This window comes from Schistocerca gregaria, chromosome 4 (genome assembly GCF_023897955.1).
Source record: "Schistocerca gregaria isolate iqSchGreg1 chromosome 4, iqSchGreg1.2, whole genome shotgun sequence".
Taxonomy (NCBI): domain Eukaryota; kingdom Metazoa; phylum Arthropoda; class Insecta; order Orthoptera; family Acrididae; genus Schistocerca; species Schistocerca gregaria.
Window position 1 is genome coordinate 552,972,436 of NC_064923.1, and position 17,941 is coordinate 552,990,376.

Here is a 17,941-nt window from a genome sequence, read left to right on the forward strand (position 1 = left end):
CTGTCTACATGAGGTTCTCAAGAGTTTGACACTGAGTGGTGGTATTAATCACACATTTTTACTTGGCCCCTCAGTGGAGGATGCTGGGAGGAGAAGCTTGCGATCGGCTCATACCACATTTGCAGCTGAGACAAACCCTTTCTCTTTTTGCCAGAGCAGCTGGCTTACAGTAATAAAAGAAGTGGATGTGTAATAGGTTACTGCATCATGGAAGTCACTACAATGACCAGGTACAGCCCCTTCCCTCTCTTTTGTAAATTATATTAACAATCACCATGAAGAACACAGCATATTAACTAAATCTTCATTAACGGACAAGTATACAATGTATAGTGATATTTTTCCTTCATTTAATCTAAAATACGACCTTATTTTCTAGAGGTTGATCCCACTGACTATTTCCCAATTATAGCATCCCAACCAACTAGCATTCAGCTCTTTTTGAGGATGAGACATTTTTATGGTGTTTGTACCAAACTCACAAACTAAGGTAGTGAAATCAAAACTCCTTTCCCGAAACAACCAACATGTCACTCTTATGCCCAAGGGTGGTAACTGAAAAGAATCAGAGTGCACAGTAACAGAATCGTGTGTGGTTACTAGTAGTTCAGTATCACCAAGCCAAATTGGGAAAAGACAAAATGGTAAGGACTTTAAAAATCTCAATAGCTATTGGAGGCAAAAGAACGAGAGAGCATAGATAACTGTTGGCTGAGAGACTTCAAGGAGTTGTGAAGTGTAGACCTATCTGCTGAGTATAGAAGTGACTCTGTGACTCTCTCTCTTTCTCTCTCTCTCTCTCTCTCTCTCTCTCTCTCTCTCTCTCTCTGTGTGTGTGTGTGTGTGTGTGTGTGTGTGTGTGTGTGTGTGTGTGTGTGTGTGTGTGCGCGCGTGCGCGCGCTTTCATGTTCATGCATGGTGTCATATTTGTGTTGTGTGATGAAAGGAAGGGAGGTAGTGAAACTATGTGACAGGAAATTGACAAATGAGTGAGTATTTTAGAGAAAAAGTATTTTAATCAGTTTATATATGTTATACTCAAAATCTCTTCTACATGCTATTCCCTGGGAGAAAAAAATTACATTCATTTCAAAAGAAACAGAATCATGGAAAGCATTAGGGGGTTCAACGATTACAAAACAGAAGTGTTGTAAAAACTGCTGGTCTCTGAGCAACTACTCAGCGTTATTTGTGAAAAGTCGTCACAAATGAATGACACCATTATAATAAAAACTGATCTCCATAATGATGTACACTTGCGACAAGTTCAAGTCTTGAGCCATAACGGATCCCTGCCTTTGATAGGTATTGCAGTACCCGCTTTGCTACCAAAGTGGGCCTACTGAACGGGTTTATAAAGCTTCAACTGATCCGTGCCCTACAATTGTGCTCAACACAGTGAAGCTGCTGGCAAAGTATCATCACGACATGTGTCTCATATTGATGTTGTTATATTGCTGTTATGACAGAACAGTTATTTAATTCGCCTGTTACGCAAAGACATAACAATGGTAACACAGTAAGCTGTAGCGTAGTCCAAAGACTAAATTAAGTCGAAGGTGATATTATTTGTTGTGGAAGAAACTATTACTGGTAAGGTAAACAAGGCAAAAATAATATTTTTTTCTCGCGGTCGACATGGAATCATCTCACTGTTGTACCATTGGGTACGGAAAACCTCTCCTTGGAAAAAACAGCCTATACTCCGTCATCTTATATCCTAACATTTCAATGTTTCCTACATTCGTGGCGTTTCAACGGAAGATAGTTCAATCTAGGACTAGTTCGTGAGCATTTAACGTTACAACGGTAGCGTCATGTATTCTTGGTTGGTTTTCCATAAGTAATTATGCCACATCCAGGAAAAGAAGGCCACTAAATAAAATAAAAACGATGGAGTATCTGGTTAAATTCCGCACTCGCCTAAAATCGGCTGCAAGCATGCGCGGGATGACTCCAGAAACTATTATCTTTCCTCTCTCAAGAAGAAGATTGTATTTCGCGCTCGTCAAGGATTTATACAACAATGCATCATTTACAAACTCTGGTTGCGATGCGTTGTCGGAGGGACACACTTTCCATTACTCACAAAGTAATACTGCTCCAAGAATTAAAGTAGCTATAATAATCCGCATTATTAACTTGCACAGGTAGTGAAATAATACGACAGATTGAATAAGTTTTAAAAAAGAATTTGTAAATTCCTGTTAGAGTTGGTAATACAACAAGACAGAACCTGACATATTATATACCATCTTTGATTGTGTTTACAGTACAGTCTAATATAATATATTGTTTACAGTCTAATGTTTTGTTCAGTAAGAAGAAACAAGACTGGAAATGTGGAAGGCAGCAGTTGTATTTTTTGCGTGTATGCATGTTTTTATCGCTGAATCGCACGCTGTAAGTAATGAAACGTATGACCTGTGGCCTGTAGTTTGAGATTGGCAAGCAAAATCGAAGAACCTTGAAAGTCTTTCGGTTGTTATTACGTGGTATCACATTCCCGTAGAAACTCTTGAAAACTCAAGACTGATAGACATAGATTATCCGTTTTCTAGAGAATATGACTGAAAACTCGAATTGTCTAAGCTTATGAAATGCATTTTCACCCTCTTTAGGCTAAAAACTAAACACACACAATCACAGGTGCTGTGCTGAGTCAAATGCTTTTCTGAAATCAGAAAATACTGCATCTAACACGTTCTCTTGACCCAAAGCTTTCACTATGTCGTGAGGAAAGTGCGAGTTGGGTTTCATGTGATTGATGTTTTCGAAATCCACGTTGGGTGACACTGAGTAGGTCACTCTGTTCAAGACACATAATTAAGTGTGAGCTCAGAATATGTTCTAAGAGTCCACAACAAATTGATGTCAAGGATATTGGGTGGTAGTCTTGTGGATCACTTCTACTACCCTTCTTTTAGAAGGATGTGACGTGTTTTCTCCAAGAAGTGTGCACATTTATTTATGTTCTTCAAAGGATCTATGAGAGATTATAGTTATAAGTGGGGCTAACTCAGCCACAAATTCAATATAGAATCTGACAGGTTTTCCACCAGGGCTTGGAGCTTTGTTCAGTTTTAATGATTTCAAATGTGGATCATGCCATGTCAATTCAACGCAGTAAGGTAACATTTTCAGCCCAACCATCTTAGATTTCTTTCAGATTTGGTGCATTCAATAACCCATATAAGAGATGGAAAAATAGCCATTTGCGGGTTTATGTTACAACTGAGAAGAAAGTTACAAGTCTGTAAAGTTTCAAATTAGTGCGAATATTACATGCATCCGTCATAACATAAATGACTGTAATTCTGGTTCTAGTTCAGTTACAGCAATGAAAATGATACCATTGGAAAGTTAATGAAAAGACCTTTACATTGATATGAGACATGGCAATTTTCTGAGAATTTTCATACTAAAGGTCATTGACCATGAATATGTCAAAACACCCCATCTTCAATTTTTTTTGAAAAAAAAATGTATTTAATTGCTCCAGTATGTTACTGTAAATATGGTAAATATCAAGATGGCACACCGGAGGCATCAAGCACAAAAAATCAGTACACTACCAAAATGAGGAAGGTAACACACATATATGAAACACAAATTATGATAAAAGTACAATCTGTAAGTAATATTCTACAAAAATATGGTTTACATTGTTATAGTGGTATTATGAATTGCTTACATTATTTACATGACAATTGTAACGAAAACGCAAAGAAACGTTATTAGATCTCTCCTCACAATTCTCCAACTAAATTGTTAATGTTCGCCAGATCTGATGCAGGAAATTGTATGCCCTTCCACTTAGTGTCACAGGATCCACTCTTGTGATGATGTGCATTTCATTCACCATAGCAGAAATTGACTCTTCTCTACTCACTAAAGAAGTAGAATATGTGTCTGTCTTTACTGAACCTTTGTTAACAGGTATTACACAATGAAGCTTATAGGTACCTGGAATCGTCATTGTATAAAGTTCTTTCTGTTTTTGTATTGGGCAGCACATCCATCCAAAAAGTAATACATGTGCTTTGGATTTGAAAACTGACATTTTAAGAAATCGATGAAATTTGTCTGGAAAGAATACACACACCCTGTATCATGCTGAAGGCAGTCAGATATTTCCAAGAATGGTACATGTCGTATTTCATTAGTATTAGAGTATCTTTAGTAAGCTGCAAATTGGTGAATTGTAGCCTGTGAATTATTCCAGTGGAATCCTTGTACCTCATCCTGAATGGTGAAGCAGTAATTTTCTGCAAAGTCACAAAGAACAAGAAACTCATTTATTTTGAGATGTCCTTTAGTGATTTTACATGTGACTACTGCTGGGAGATAAATGAGTTTGCTAGGAGCTGTTGTAAACTCGATGCAAACACTCCAATTAAATCATCTGTTGACTTGGTCATAGCCTCTAGAACTACCCAGCTTTTAGTTAACCAACACTTATATGCAATTTTGACAATGCAGTTCTTACCAAACAGACCATACAGATAATTGGATTGGGAAGGATGGGGAAGGAAGTTGGCCATGCCCTTGCAAAGGAACCATCCCAGCATTTGTCTGGAGCGATTTAGGGAAATCATGGAAAACCTAAATCTGGTGACCGGATGTGGGATTGAACCGTCATCCTCCCGAATTCAAGTCCAGTGTGCTAACCACTGTGCTACCTCGCTTGGTGACCATACAGATAATCAGTTAGTTTTGTCGCGCCTGGACAATAGGGACATGCATCTAAGAAACATGCTGGTAGTGCAGGATTACATGTAACAAATGCTTCACAGTGCTTGTACGATGGTAATGTGTATTCTTCACTCTTTGTTAGTGCTTTAAGTTTACATCCTTCAATCATTAACTTGGAATTCTGGTGCAAGACACACATACAAACAGCATGAGTTCCACTGGCATTGGCAGAAACACAGTACTTTGGCCACAACTCCCAAAATTTGGAGAATCCTATCCACACTGAACAGTTTTCTCACATAATGTCTTACCTAGCTTGGGATTTGTGTCACTAATATACCATGTTCTGCTACTAACTGTTTTGCTCACCATTCCATGTAATCTGAAGCAGAAAGGTCTTTTGTAGTTTTTCTTATATTCCAACTGTTTGGAAGTACAGTTAGAATTTGTGTTTTGTTGCACATACAGTCTGAATTGTGAAACTTGTCTTTCAGCTGGGTGATTATTTCACTTTCTCCATTTTCACTCTTCTTTTTCTAGTTGTGCCACATAAGTGTGCTCTAACATAGAGGCTATTTTTTCTTTGGGTACTTTTTCTCACTCTGAAGCCCCTTTTTTCATCACAGGAGATTCACCCAAATTTGGAAGGCTACTATTTAAAGCATCGAGTGCCAGATCTGATGCTACTTCATCTTCACTTAAATCTTCTCTGGAAGTACCTGGCACATCTGCAGTGATTGTTGGGTTTTGCAATTTTTTTTCTACATTTACTGAAAATTTTTCCACCTAACAATACATTAGGATATTTGTTTATCATCCACTCCTTAACATTTCTTAAATTCTTCTGCACTCGTGCATGACCTTCTTCCCTAAATGGATTGCAACAATACAATTTTGACTTGAAATCCAGTTTATATGAAATATTACTTTATGACACATTTACACTGCACTTTGTTAAACAAGCAACAGCCATAAAACATATGAAACAAAATTTGCATAATATATAGAGATCAGTGGACTAATGGTGACTACTTGAAATAAGAGTCTCTCTGATTGGCTGTTCACTAAAACAGGCTAATGTTGATTGGTTGAAATAAAAGTGTCTCTCATTGGCTGTTCACAGCTAGAAATATTAACAAACTGGCCGGAATAAAAGTAACTGCTATTGGGTGGTGTTATACAAAAAACTGGATACATAGCTGCTTACTGCATGTCGATGGTGTACGTAAGTTGACAAAATAATTTTTTGTGCATGTTGCCTTTGGTGTGCCATCTTGATATTTACCACATTTATAGTAAAATACTGAAGCAATCAAATATATTTTTTTTCCAAAAAAATTGAAGGTGGGGTGTTTTGAGATATTCAAGGTCAAAGGTTGAGGTCAATCAGCTTTAGTATGAAAATACTCAGAAACCTGCCATGTAGCGTATCGATGTAAAGGTACCATTTTCATTGCTGTAACTGAATTAAAACCAGAATTAGGCTAAGTCATTTATGTTGTGGCGTACGCATGAAAATTTAGCACACATTCCAAACTTTCCAGACCTGTAACTTTCTACACAGTTGTAATACACATCTACAAATTGGTATTTTCCATCTCTTATCTAGATCACTGATGCACCAAATTTGAAAGAAATCTGAGATGGTCAGGTTGAGAGGTACGTTGAATTGACATGGAATGATTCATGTTTCTCAACACCACTCACACTAATACTTACTTTATCCATCTTTCCAGTGGAGGATTAAATTGAGGCAGTTGTCCTGCATTTTCCTGTGTAAAGGAACATTTGAAAATGAGGTTAAGCATTGCAGCATGTTCTCATCTACACTCGGCTTCAGTTCCAGTCTCATTCTCATTTGCTAGGCAGCTTTGGTACCAGTAACAGCTTTTACATACGACCAAAATTTCTTTGGGTTCTGTGAAAGATTGATTGACAATATTCTGCTACAGTAGTCATTGAAGGCATCACGCATTGCTCTCTTGACAGCCAAACACGTTTAATTCAGCGTCTCTCTATCCATAGTCCTATGCTTTGTTTTACTGCAATTATGCAGTAATCTCCGTTTCCTCAGAAGTTTCTTCACAGTGACTTGTTTACCATAGATAAAGGTCTGCGCGGATAAGAAAAGTGCAATCCGCATCCGCAATTTCGTTATCCGCATCCGAATATATTTAAGTTTTGAATGAGTAATTAATAGTAATAGACAGCAGTACTTAGAATTATGGTATGTAATGACATAGTTATTGTTATGGTGCCATTTCTGCGACAACTTAACTACTTTTGACTTCTTAAATCACAGGAAATGCTCTATAACTTCTCTAAAGCAGACCATTCCAAACAGAAAAGCATTGGCGCTCCGGAACACACACAGTAGCGGCTCGGATCTTGTCAGATTGGAAACGCTATTTAAAAAAATTAAATTCAATATAATAGTATTAAATGATGAAAATACGTGTATAGAAACAATTATATTTGGCTGCTCTTGTGCCAAGGCAGCTGAAAATGACGGTGGTTATAAACTCTTACTAGCACATTGCATCATTTACCGACAGTTTTTTGTACTCACTGCTTGGATGTGTCAAATTTTGAAGCCATTCACGTCAGCTGATGATTATATTATAGCTTATGCGTTCAGTCCTCGTCATTTCCAGGTGAAAATATTTACAGTATTAGGCCTACACTGTAAAACGCTGGTGCACCTGTGAAAAAGTTAAACTGCCAGCAATAATTGACGTTGTCTGGGAGAAATAGCTCGTCTTCTGAAGAGTGACAACAAAATCAGTGGTTATAGAAATTAGGAGTGGTTGGATGAAGTAGCAGTTCCTTAGCACTCACTGCACCGTACTTGGCCCCCACATCAATAAGAAACTGTTCCGTCTCGAGAAACCCAGATCCACACACAACTTCAAATGGTAAAATGTCTTTGCTGACAAGATTGATAAGTTTTTCTGTCGCGGCTGTCTTCAAATTTGGCGGAACTTCAGGAACTTTCACATCTCTCTTTGTATTTAAATAAGTAATTATGCTACTTTGTCGATCGGCACACGAATGTTTTAGCAAATTTGAAGTTCCACATTTGTGTCCAGTGTAGGAATATACTTTTTTACATGCATAACAAGCCACTATATCTATTATCTTTTCGTTGCCATCAAGTACGTATGCGATTTTTTTTCCAAAGTGGCGATTTCAATTTGTTTTCCTTCACTAATGTAAAATCACCTTTCTTCACCTTACACGAAATTGTATCCATCAATAAGGTGTTCATTTGAAGAGAGAACTCTCACTGATATTTGTTACGATGCACGTTGTCACTCGCTCACTACAAAGCACTAACTGAAGGCAGTGGAAAATTGCAACGGGCACCTGTCTGGTAGACAGTGGGTAGGTTTGCCACCCAGAGAGCTCTTCACAAGTCACACAAAAGACACGGTCGCGGAAACGGATTAGGCGCAGGTCTCTTGGGTACAGCTACGTCGATGATAGCAAGGGGCTGAGGACAACAGACAACCGCCCTACCCGGGCCCTGCAAGATTCCAAGAATGTCAACAGACTTTGAAGTTTTCAACTAACATTGCAACATACGTCCTGGTCAGATGCCTTGCTCATTATCTGCAGATGACCCCCGTATATCCGCGCCGGTCGCGATTTTATTCAGCAAGTAACAAGTACCGCAGATATATCCGCGGATATCCGCATCAGCACAGACCTCTAACCATAGAGGTTCCCTTCTATTATGAACTGTTCAACTGGGTACATAGCTATCCAGTGCACGGTCAACTATTCTTTTTAGCTTGAGCCACAGTTCCTCTACATGCTTCTGCCCTGTGCTGAAAGTTGCAAGTTCCTCATTGAGATGTGACGCTATTGATTTTTTATCCAGTTTACTGAAAATATATATATTTTTCTTCTTGTTTTAGTTGTTTTTTGTACTTTGGTTATCATTGTTGCCACAACCACATCATGGTCGCTGACCACTTTCAATGAGGACATCCTCAAAGAGGTCAGATCTATTTGTTGCCATTAGATCCAATATATTTCCATCATGAGTGGGGTTTCTATGTATCTGATTTAGTTTTCAGAGAAGGTATTTAGTAATGTTTCATGGAATATCTCATCACACCCACCACTAACAAAACTGTAATTTTCCCAGGTAATTGTTGGACGATTAAAGTCTCCAGTGATGATTACAGTTTAATTGGGGAACTTATGTACAAGTGAACTGATGTTTACTGTATAGTTTTCGATTATCTCAGGAGACAAGTTTAGTAGGTGATGTAAAACTGTAGAAGTTTCAAGGCTTTGCATTAGTCGTTTGGTCTTATTTTTTGAATTAGCATAAATATCTATAGGATTGATGTGCCCATTTTGTTGCTCAAGTAACTGAAGCTTCTGGACTTATTTTCTAGTTTTAAAATAGTTCTGTTAGAAGCTCATTCAGTAGGAATCGGTGGTAGTGGGTTGGATAATAGTATTAACAATTAATTAAGAAACAAATTCGTTTATTAATGTGGATTCTCTTCTTAAACTCCATACTTTATTATATCCACAACAAAAATAGGTATTTTGCATGAATTCTTTTATAAATGACTCGAAATAAAAGCATTCAGTGTACTGTCAATTTGTTCATTTCAGAATCCTTACAGGAGATAATTGGTCCTTGCCTTTTTTTTAGTTCACATTGTGTGTTATCACTACATGTCATATTAAGTTGTAGACCATTCATTTTTTGTAGTTACCAGTATCTGGGTAAATTTGCCCGTAGTTACAGTAATTTGAATTTCCATTGATGCAATGCCCCAGTGGCATGGTTTAGCAAAGTGTGTGACCTGACAAATCATTGCTAGCATGAAAGCTATGCGGTCACAGTGTTAAATAACAAGCCTTATTGGAACATCTCAAAGTATAAGTCCATATATGTGAACTCACTTTCAGACAGCAGGTAGTGATGTTTGAAGAATACCAAAGTCAGTTTGTCCATGGGTATTTCCAGTTACAAACAACCTGTTATTCATAGCAACTCAGAATTGACTGGAGACATTAACTTAGTCTGGAATGATTATAAAATGACAAGTCATAGTATGTCAATCCAAACTATCTAGCTAAGAGGTTGGTGAACTAGTGTTTGTCGGTAAATAAAGGTCGTAACCACTGGGAATGTTGAGATTGCTAGTATAGTCCATTTTAAGTAACTAATTGTTAACACACTGTACATATAGTTGACAAGTAAGTTGTTAATGAAGATTGTTTTATTTGCCAGTGAGTCTTCAGACTGACAGTAGATATTGGATTGAATTCTGCAGTAAAATGTAATTCTTATATTCCCATTCTACACTTGTCACTCTCTGTCACTTTAAAACTCAGAATGTTTGGGCTGATGTTAAGCAATCAACCAAAAAAGTTTGACATTCGTAACTGTGAAGGTGATTCCTATGCACATTGAGGGTGCATTGCATTAATAACGTGACATCATAATGCCTGAAACTGTTGGGCAGTGTAACATGGTGGATAGGAACACAGTTTTCCCTTGTATCACAATTGGCAAAGTATTTAATTATCAGTTGGCCACAGATTCAAAAGCAGTGAGCTGCTGTTGTTCCACAGAAGGCATCACCAGGAAATATTAAGGGTAGTCTATCTCAGTCATCTGTCAACGGCCATGCCTTTCAGGGCAGGAGATAAACAGCCTACACTGCCCCAGGCTAGCAGTTCAAATTGCCTCACAGATTCTGCTCAACTATGCTTGATGGCTAATTATTGATGATAATTTGACTTCTCTCTGGAATTCCGACAAAGTGGATACTTCATTGTGCATTTTGGTAATGGTCTGTCAACTGGATGTGAATTAATGATTAGTATTCCAAGTCCAATCAGTATTTATTAAGTGCCTATCAGAGACTGGATTGCATATGTATGAATTTTTCCAATTAAGTTGTAACAGGGGCTGGCATTGATATAAAGGGAGACAATTCTTTTGAGAGGAAAAGGGCACAGTCAACTGATGAGGAAATACTATGTATGAGGGCTCATAAACCTATACAAAGGCAATTATATTTGCTCTGAAGAGGAATGCAATTTTGAAAGCTGATTTAATGTACAATTTTTTTTTTTTTTTTTTTTTTTTTTTTTTTTTTTTTTTTTTTTTTTTTTTTCTCTGTTAAATATTTCATCCAGACAATGAGTGACTGTACTTGCTCTGCACTCCTGTTGTATTAATCTTATCACAACTTGGTTTCATCCAGGCACAAGTATCAGATATTTCTAAATGTACAGGAATTTGAAGGAGTGTATTTCATGAAACATAAAAATGCAATCTTCTCAGACTACTTCATTTTTGAGGCACATTATAAAATTACAGTGTCTCTGACAATTAATATGTGGCATCATTTTAGAGATGTACAAAATCAAACTTAATGCAAATAGGTTATTCACGTGTCTCACTTCATTTCATATGCAAGGTATCCAACATATGCACTTCACCAGTGCAAGGCACAGTTTACCACTCACTCACTCCAAGTAAAAACACATAGATATTCTAATTCCATACAATAATGGTACAGTAACTCTAAAGCTACAGCTCAATAATATCATTCAAAAGACAGTGATTTAAATTGTACTGAATATTAATAATGTAAAAACTCTTTATACGTTGATCACATAGTTCCATCACCGTAGAGTGTCTTTTAAAACTTATTTTGTAGATTGTTTCTGATGTTATACATTTATTATGAAGAGTTAATACTTAACATAAATATGTGTTTATGAAACACAATTATAGTGTATCATGATGTTTATTAAAGGGGCATATCGTGTTCTACACTATGTTAATCTCAGTCTGTTGCATTACAGTTAGATATATGAGTACAGGTATTTTTGAATGTATAATATTTTTAATGATTCCCTTAACCAAAGTTATATAAATGACTCGCTCTTTCCTCTGATGTTTTAAAAGAGAGAGTTTCTGAGTATATTTTGTTTTCTTGTAGTGTTATGGTACTTACAAAGTTATCTCAGATTAACTTATAGTAAATATTTTTCATTTTCCACAGAATTTTGCGAGCTCTGGCCACACGAATAATTGGGCCGTGTTGGTTGATACTTCAAGATTCTGGTTCAATTACAGACATGTTGCCAATGTTCTTTCTATTTATCGAAGTGTGAAGAGACTTGGAATTCCTGATAGGTATGTTTCTTAAAAAACAAAATTCTGTTTTAAAATAACATTAAATGAGCAGCTGTGTTTAGCGTGTGGATTAAAAATTATAGAAGTGTGTAGTTATGTACTATGTAGTCTTTGCCCTGCTGCTGTTGCCACATTTTTTAGCCTATCTGTTACAAAGAAGGACTAAAGGTTCATTTCTATTCATCCTGACCAAGCTGTTAAATTAACATATTTTTATACTTTTCATCTAACCAGGTGTGGTACTTTCCATTTTTTAACAAGTAAATAAAGACTAATACAATTAGAGTTGTTTTTGACATCATAGTTCTTTACTAGGTGTAGTCATATTGGAGGTGATATGTTACTACCTTCTGCCAGTTTTTGTATTTGCTTGCCAGCTGATATAGACGGACATACAACTAGACTCCAAACCATGGTGCAACTTCTCATTTTTCACATACTATCCCCCTGCGGGTTCGGGGGTTAGAATAGGCCCGCGGTATTCCTGCCTGTCGTAAGAGGCGACTAAAAGGAGTCTCAAACTTTTCGGCCTTATATGATGGTCCCCTGTTGGGTTTGACCTCCATCTCTCAAAATTTTCCAAAGAGCGAGCCGATTGGGGAAGGGCGCCTTACTTTGTGCATTGTGTCCATCTCGCGATCAGACCTTTCGCCAGCTTATACACCATTGAACTGCAGTCCTGTCCGCTCTCCATCTCTTGGGCATGACTCTTTTTCTGCATGCAGATAACACCTTGCACTGTGCAGTGCCTCTTTCTGCACCGACGGTGACCATGGACCACATGTTACCTAACATCCAGCACAGTAGGCAGTCCGTTGTGGTGGGGCCGCCACGTACCCTGTTGGTAGTAGCCCCCTGACAACACAGGGATCGCTCTATTGATGCCTGCGCCGTTAACTCCACACGTATGCCAAGGAGTAGATGCCTATCCTCCTGGGGTATCGGGACTCCCGGCAACGACCATCCTGCCAGGTGGCTCTTGCCGTGGCTGGGTGGCGCCCGTGGGGAGGGCCCTTGGTCGGAGTAGGTGGCATCAGGGCGGATGACCCGCAATGAAGCGTGGTACATCGTCTCTCGCTGGTGGCCAGCCGCCAGCAATCTCTAAGCGTTCTCGGGCACAGTTTAACGCTCAAAAGTACGATCCGAAAACGTTCCCCTCCCTGGCCACACCGTGGGAGGAACGTAAGTCTCAGGATGGCAGTAGCAGTTATTCGCCCCGCTTCTTAGTTTGTATGAGGGTTGATGGGGAGTCTTTTCTCCCCACAAAGCCTCAGTTATTCGTCGAGCATTTAGAGGACAAGTTTGGGGAGGTGGAGGGCTTGTCAAAAATGCGCTCTGGGTCAGTCCTGATACAAACGGCATCCTCTGCCCAGTCACGACGGTTACTCGCTTCTGACATGTTGGGGGATGTTGAAGTTACGATCACACCCCATAAGAGTTTAAATATGGTCCAGCGAGTTATTTACCATAGGGATCTTCTTTTGCAGTCTGATGAAGAGCTGCGCGCCAATTTAGAGCGCCGAGGTGTACATTTCGTCCGGCGCATTCATCGGGGTCCGAAGGAAAATCAGATTGCTATCGGTGCCTTCATCTTGGCCTTCGAAGGGGATACATTACCGGAAAAAGTCAAGGTGATGGTCTACCGATGTGACGTTAAGCCCTATATCCCTCCCCCAATGCGGTGCTTTAAGTGCTGGAAGTTCGGCCATATGTTTTCTCGCTGCACTTCCAGCCTCACATATCGAGATTGCGGACGCCCATCACATCCCAATACTCCATGTGCCCCGCCTCCCATCTGTGTCAACTGCGGGGAGCACCATTCACCTTGCTCGCCAGACTGCCGAATTTTCCAGAAAGAGCGTAAAATCATGGAATACAAGACCCTGGACCGACTAACCTATACTGAGGCCAAGAGGAAATGCAACCGACTCCATCCTGTGAGAATGACATCTTCCTACGCCGCTGCTACAACACCTGTGCTAGCCCCGTCTGTTTCTCCAATTGTGGCCGGATTGATGAGTAGTAAAACTCCTCCTGCCCCCTCGCCAGTGGGGGGCTTTACCTACCGGGTTGCTCCTGCGCCACCTACCTCAGGAGCAACACTATCCCACCCATCGGGGACGTCCGTCCCCACTTCTAAGCCGGAGAAGTGTCCAACTTCCTCAGCTTCTTACGCTCGCAAGGGGTCCCTTGGGTCCCTCCCTTCCCAGGTTTCCGCCAGCGAGAAGCCTGATGACCGACAATGGCGTAAGTGACCGCAATCAGCTGGTCGTAGGCCTTCACGATCCTCCTCCGTCCCGGAGACTGAATAGGTGAAGCCCTCCCAGCCGGTGCGACCCAAGGAATGGCGTGAGAAACCCAAGAAGAGCTCTCAGCCCAAGGAACTCGCGGTGGCAGCCATCCCACCGCAACCTTCCAGCTCTGCGTCTGAGGATGCGGTGGAGATTCTGGCGTCCGCTGAGGACCTCGATCTCGCCGGTCCATCGGACACCATGGAAAGCACTATCACAGGTGCTAAATCGGAGGCAGCAGGTGACCCAGCGGCGTAATCTCCCTTCCCAGTCCCGTCAAGCCTTTCTCAGCCATGGACAACACCATCCTCCAGTGGAACTGCAGCGGTTTCTTCCACCATCTAGCTGAGCTCCGCCAACTTACCAGCCTTCACCCTTTCCTCTGCATTGCTCTGCAGGAAACTTGGTTTCCGGCAATGCGAACCCCCGCCCTCCGTGGCTATCGGGGTTATTATAAGAACCGGGCAGCTTATGAAAGGGTGTCTGGTGGCGTCTGCATCTATGTCCTGAACTCTCTTCACAGCGAGTCTGTACCTCTCCACACACCTTTAGAGGCTGTCGCTGTTCGGGTGTGGACGCCACAGGCTGTTACTGTCTGCAGTCTTTACCTTCTACCGGATGGTGATGTCGCGCAGCATGTCCTGGCTGCTCTGATAGCTCAATTGCCTCCACCTTTCCTGTTACTGGGCGACTTTAACGCCCATAACCATCTGTGGGGTGGGTCAGTGGCAACAGGTCGAGGCGCCATCGTTGAGCATTTATTGGCGCAGCTCGATCTCTCGATCTTAAATGATGGTGCCTTCACACACTTCAGTGTGGCGCATGCCACATACTCCGCCATTGACCTTTCCATCCGTAGCCCTAGCCTCTTGCCGTCTGTCCAATGGAGAGTGCATGACAACCTGTGTGGTAGTGACCACTTTCCAATCTTTGTCACTGCCACAGCGTCAGTCTTCTGGGCGCCCTAGCAGATGGGCTTTGAATCAGGCTGACTGGGACTTGTTCTCCTCCACTGCCGCTATTGAGCCTCTTTCTAACGACGCCATTGATGCAGTGGTTCAATCGGTCACCACCGGCATCATTACTGCCGCCGAATCTGCCATTCCCCGTTCTTCTGGGTCCCTTTGGCGGCGGACTGTGCCTTGGTGGTCGCCTGAGATCGCTGAAGCGATTAAAGCTCGCCGGCAGGCGCTCCAGCGTCACAAGCGACATCCCTCAATCGACCACCTTATCGCCTTCAAACGGCTGCGTGCGCGAGCCCGCTGCATTATCCGCCAACGCAAGCAGGAGTGCTGGGAGCGGTATGTGTCCACCATTGGCCTCCATGTCGCTCCATCGCAGGTCTGGGCCAAGATTCGCCGCCTCTATGGCTACCGGACCCCTGTCAGTGTCCCTGCGCTCTCACTGAATGGAGCAGTTTGTACTGACTCCGACATCATTGCAAACTGCTTGGCAGAGCACTTTGCTCTGACTTCCACTTCTGCCAACTACCCCTTGGGCTTCTGCTCCATTAAGGAGCGGATAGAACGTCGGAGTCTTTATTTTCGCACTCACCATCCTGAATTGTACAATGTTCCATTCAGTGAGTGGGAATTTCGAAGTGTCCTCGCTGCTTGTCCTGATACCGCTCCTGGGCCAGATAGCATCCACTCTCAGATGCTGAAACACCTTTCAGTGGACTGCCAGCGACGCCTCCTCGATCTTTACAACCACATTTGGGTCGAGGGTGAGTTTCCGTCGCAATGGTGCGAAAGTCTTGTTGTCCCCATTCTGAAACCAGGGAAGAACCCTTTGGAGGTGGACAGCTACCATCCCATTAGCCTCACCAACGTTCTTTGCAAGTTGCTTGAACAGATGGTGAGCCGGCGCTTGAATTGGGTACTGTAGTCTCGAGGCCTTTTGGCTCCGTCTCAGGGTGGGTCCGTAAAGGCTGCTCCGCCCGCCGACAATCTGGTGAGCCTGGAGTCGGCTATCCGTACTGCCTTTGCCCGCCGTCAGCATCTGGTTGCTGTCTTTTTCGACATGCAGAAGTCGTATGATACGACATGGCGTCATCACATCCTTTCTACGCTTCATGGAAGGGGTCTTCGGGGCCCTCTGCCAATCTATATCCGCAATTTTCTGTCGTATCGTACCTTCCGCGTGCACGTCGCGGCCTCATATAGTTCCTCCCAAGTCCAGGAGAACGGTGTGCCACAGGGTTCTGTTCTCAGTGTGTGTCTGTTTTTAATAGCTATTAACGGGCTCGCTGCGGCTGTGGGAAATACTGTCTCCGCTTCCCTGTATGCTGTCGACTTCTGCCTTTACTACAGCTCTATTGACATTGCAGCTGCTGAACGTCGGCTACACGGCTACAGGGCGCAATCCGCAAGGCGCAGTCTTGGGCTGTAGCGCATGGTTTTCAGTTTTCCGCAGCCAAGACCTGCGTTATGCATTTCTGCTGGCGACGCACTGTTCACCCGGAGCCGCGGCTTTATCTTGACGGCGAGCTTCTTAAAGTGGTGGAGTCACATAGGTTTTTGGGGATGGTTTTTGATGCCCGGTTGACTTGGCTGCCTCATATTCGGCAGCTTAAACAGGCGTGTTGGCGGCATCTAAATGCTATGCGATGCCTGAGCCACACCACGTGGCGCGCTGACCGATCTACTCTCCTACGGCTTTACCAGGCGTTAATCCAGTCCCGTCTGGACTACGGGAGTCTGGCTTATGGCTCAGCATCCCCATCTGCATTGCAGGTGCTGGACCCAATCCTCCACAGCAGGATACGCCTTGCCACTGGTGCCTTCCGAACCAGCCCTGTGGACAGCATACTTGTGGAGGCAGGTGTCCCTCCACTGCGGTTCCGATGCCAACAATTACTGGCTGCTTATGCTGCCCATGTTTTTAGCTTGCCCGGGCATCCAAATTATCGTGTCCTCTTCCCGCAGTCAGTCATTCATCTGCCAGAACGTCGGCCCCGGTTGGGTTGTCCGATCTCCGTACGTGTCAAACAGCTTCTTTCCTGGCTTGGGTATTTCCCTGTTCCACTTCCTTTCCGGGACCCTCTGCGTACACCCCCATGGTGTGTGCCTCGCCCTTGCCTTCGGCTCGACTTGGCACATGGCCCAAAGGACTCAGTCCCTCCGGAGGCCTTCCGACGCCGCTTTTTTTCCATCCTGGCCACATATCAAGGCTCTGGCGTTGTCTACACCGACGGTTCGATGGTTGCTGGTCTAGTCAGTTATGCACTAACTCTAGGGGACCATTCTGAACAACGTTCGTTGCCGGCTGGCTGCAGTGTTTACACTGCTGAGCTGGTCGCCGTCTTTCGTGCCCTAGAGTATATCCGCTCCTGCGCAGGTGAGTCCTTCGTTATCTCTAGCGATTCCCTGAGCGGTTTACGAGCTCTCGACCAGTGTTTCCCTCGTTCTCGTCTGGTGATGGCTATCCCAGGAGTCCCTGCATACTCTCGGCCATAACGGCAGGTCTGTGGTCTTTGTTTGGACCCCAGGCCATGTTGGTATACCCGGCAATGAAACTGTTGACCGCCTGGCGAAAGAGGCTACCAGTGCGCCATCTCTGGAGATTGGCCTCCTGGCGGCTGACTTGCGGGCAGTCTTACGCCGCAAAGTTCTCTCGTTTTGGGATGCTGAATGGCACGGTCTGATCACCCCTAACAAACTCAGTGCCGTCAAGGACACGATGGCTGTGTGGCAGTCATCCATGCGAGCCAACCGCAGGGACTCAGTCGTTCTTTGTCAGCTCCGCATTGGCCACACCTGACTCACTCACA

The 17,941-nt window shown here is 42.6% G+C and overlaps 1 protein-coding gene across 1 annotated transcript in view; it reads left to right on the plus strand.

Annotated features, from left to right (window-relative positions):
• Positions 1-2,219: 2,219 nt before the first annotated feature.
• Positions 2,220-17,941, plus strand: part of LOC126268049 (putative GPI-anchor transamidase) — a 52,317-nt gene continuing 36,595 nt past the window's right edge. The window contains exons 1-2 of the mRNA XM_049973476.1: positions 2,220-2,403; positions 11,745-11,878. Coding sequence (XP_049829433.1) covers positions 2,341-2,403; positions 11,745-11,878 — 197 coding nt within the window. The 5' untranslated portion in view covers positions 2,220-2,340. The remainder of the gene's footprint in view (positions 2,404-11,744; positions 11,879-17,941) is intronic.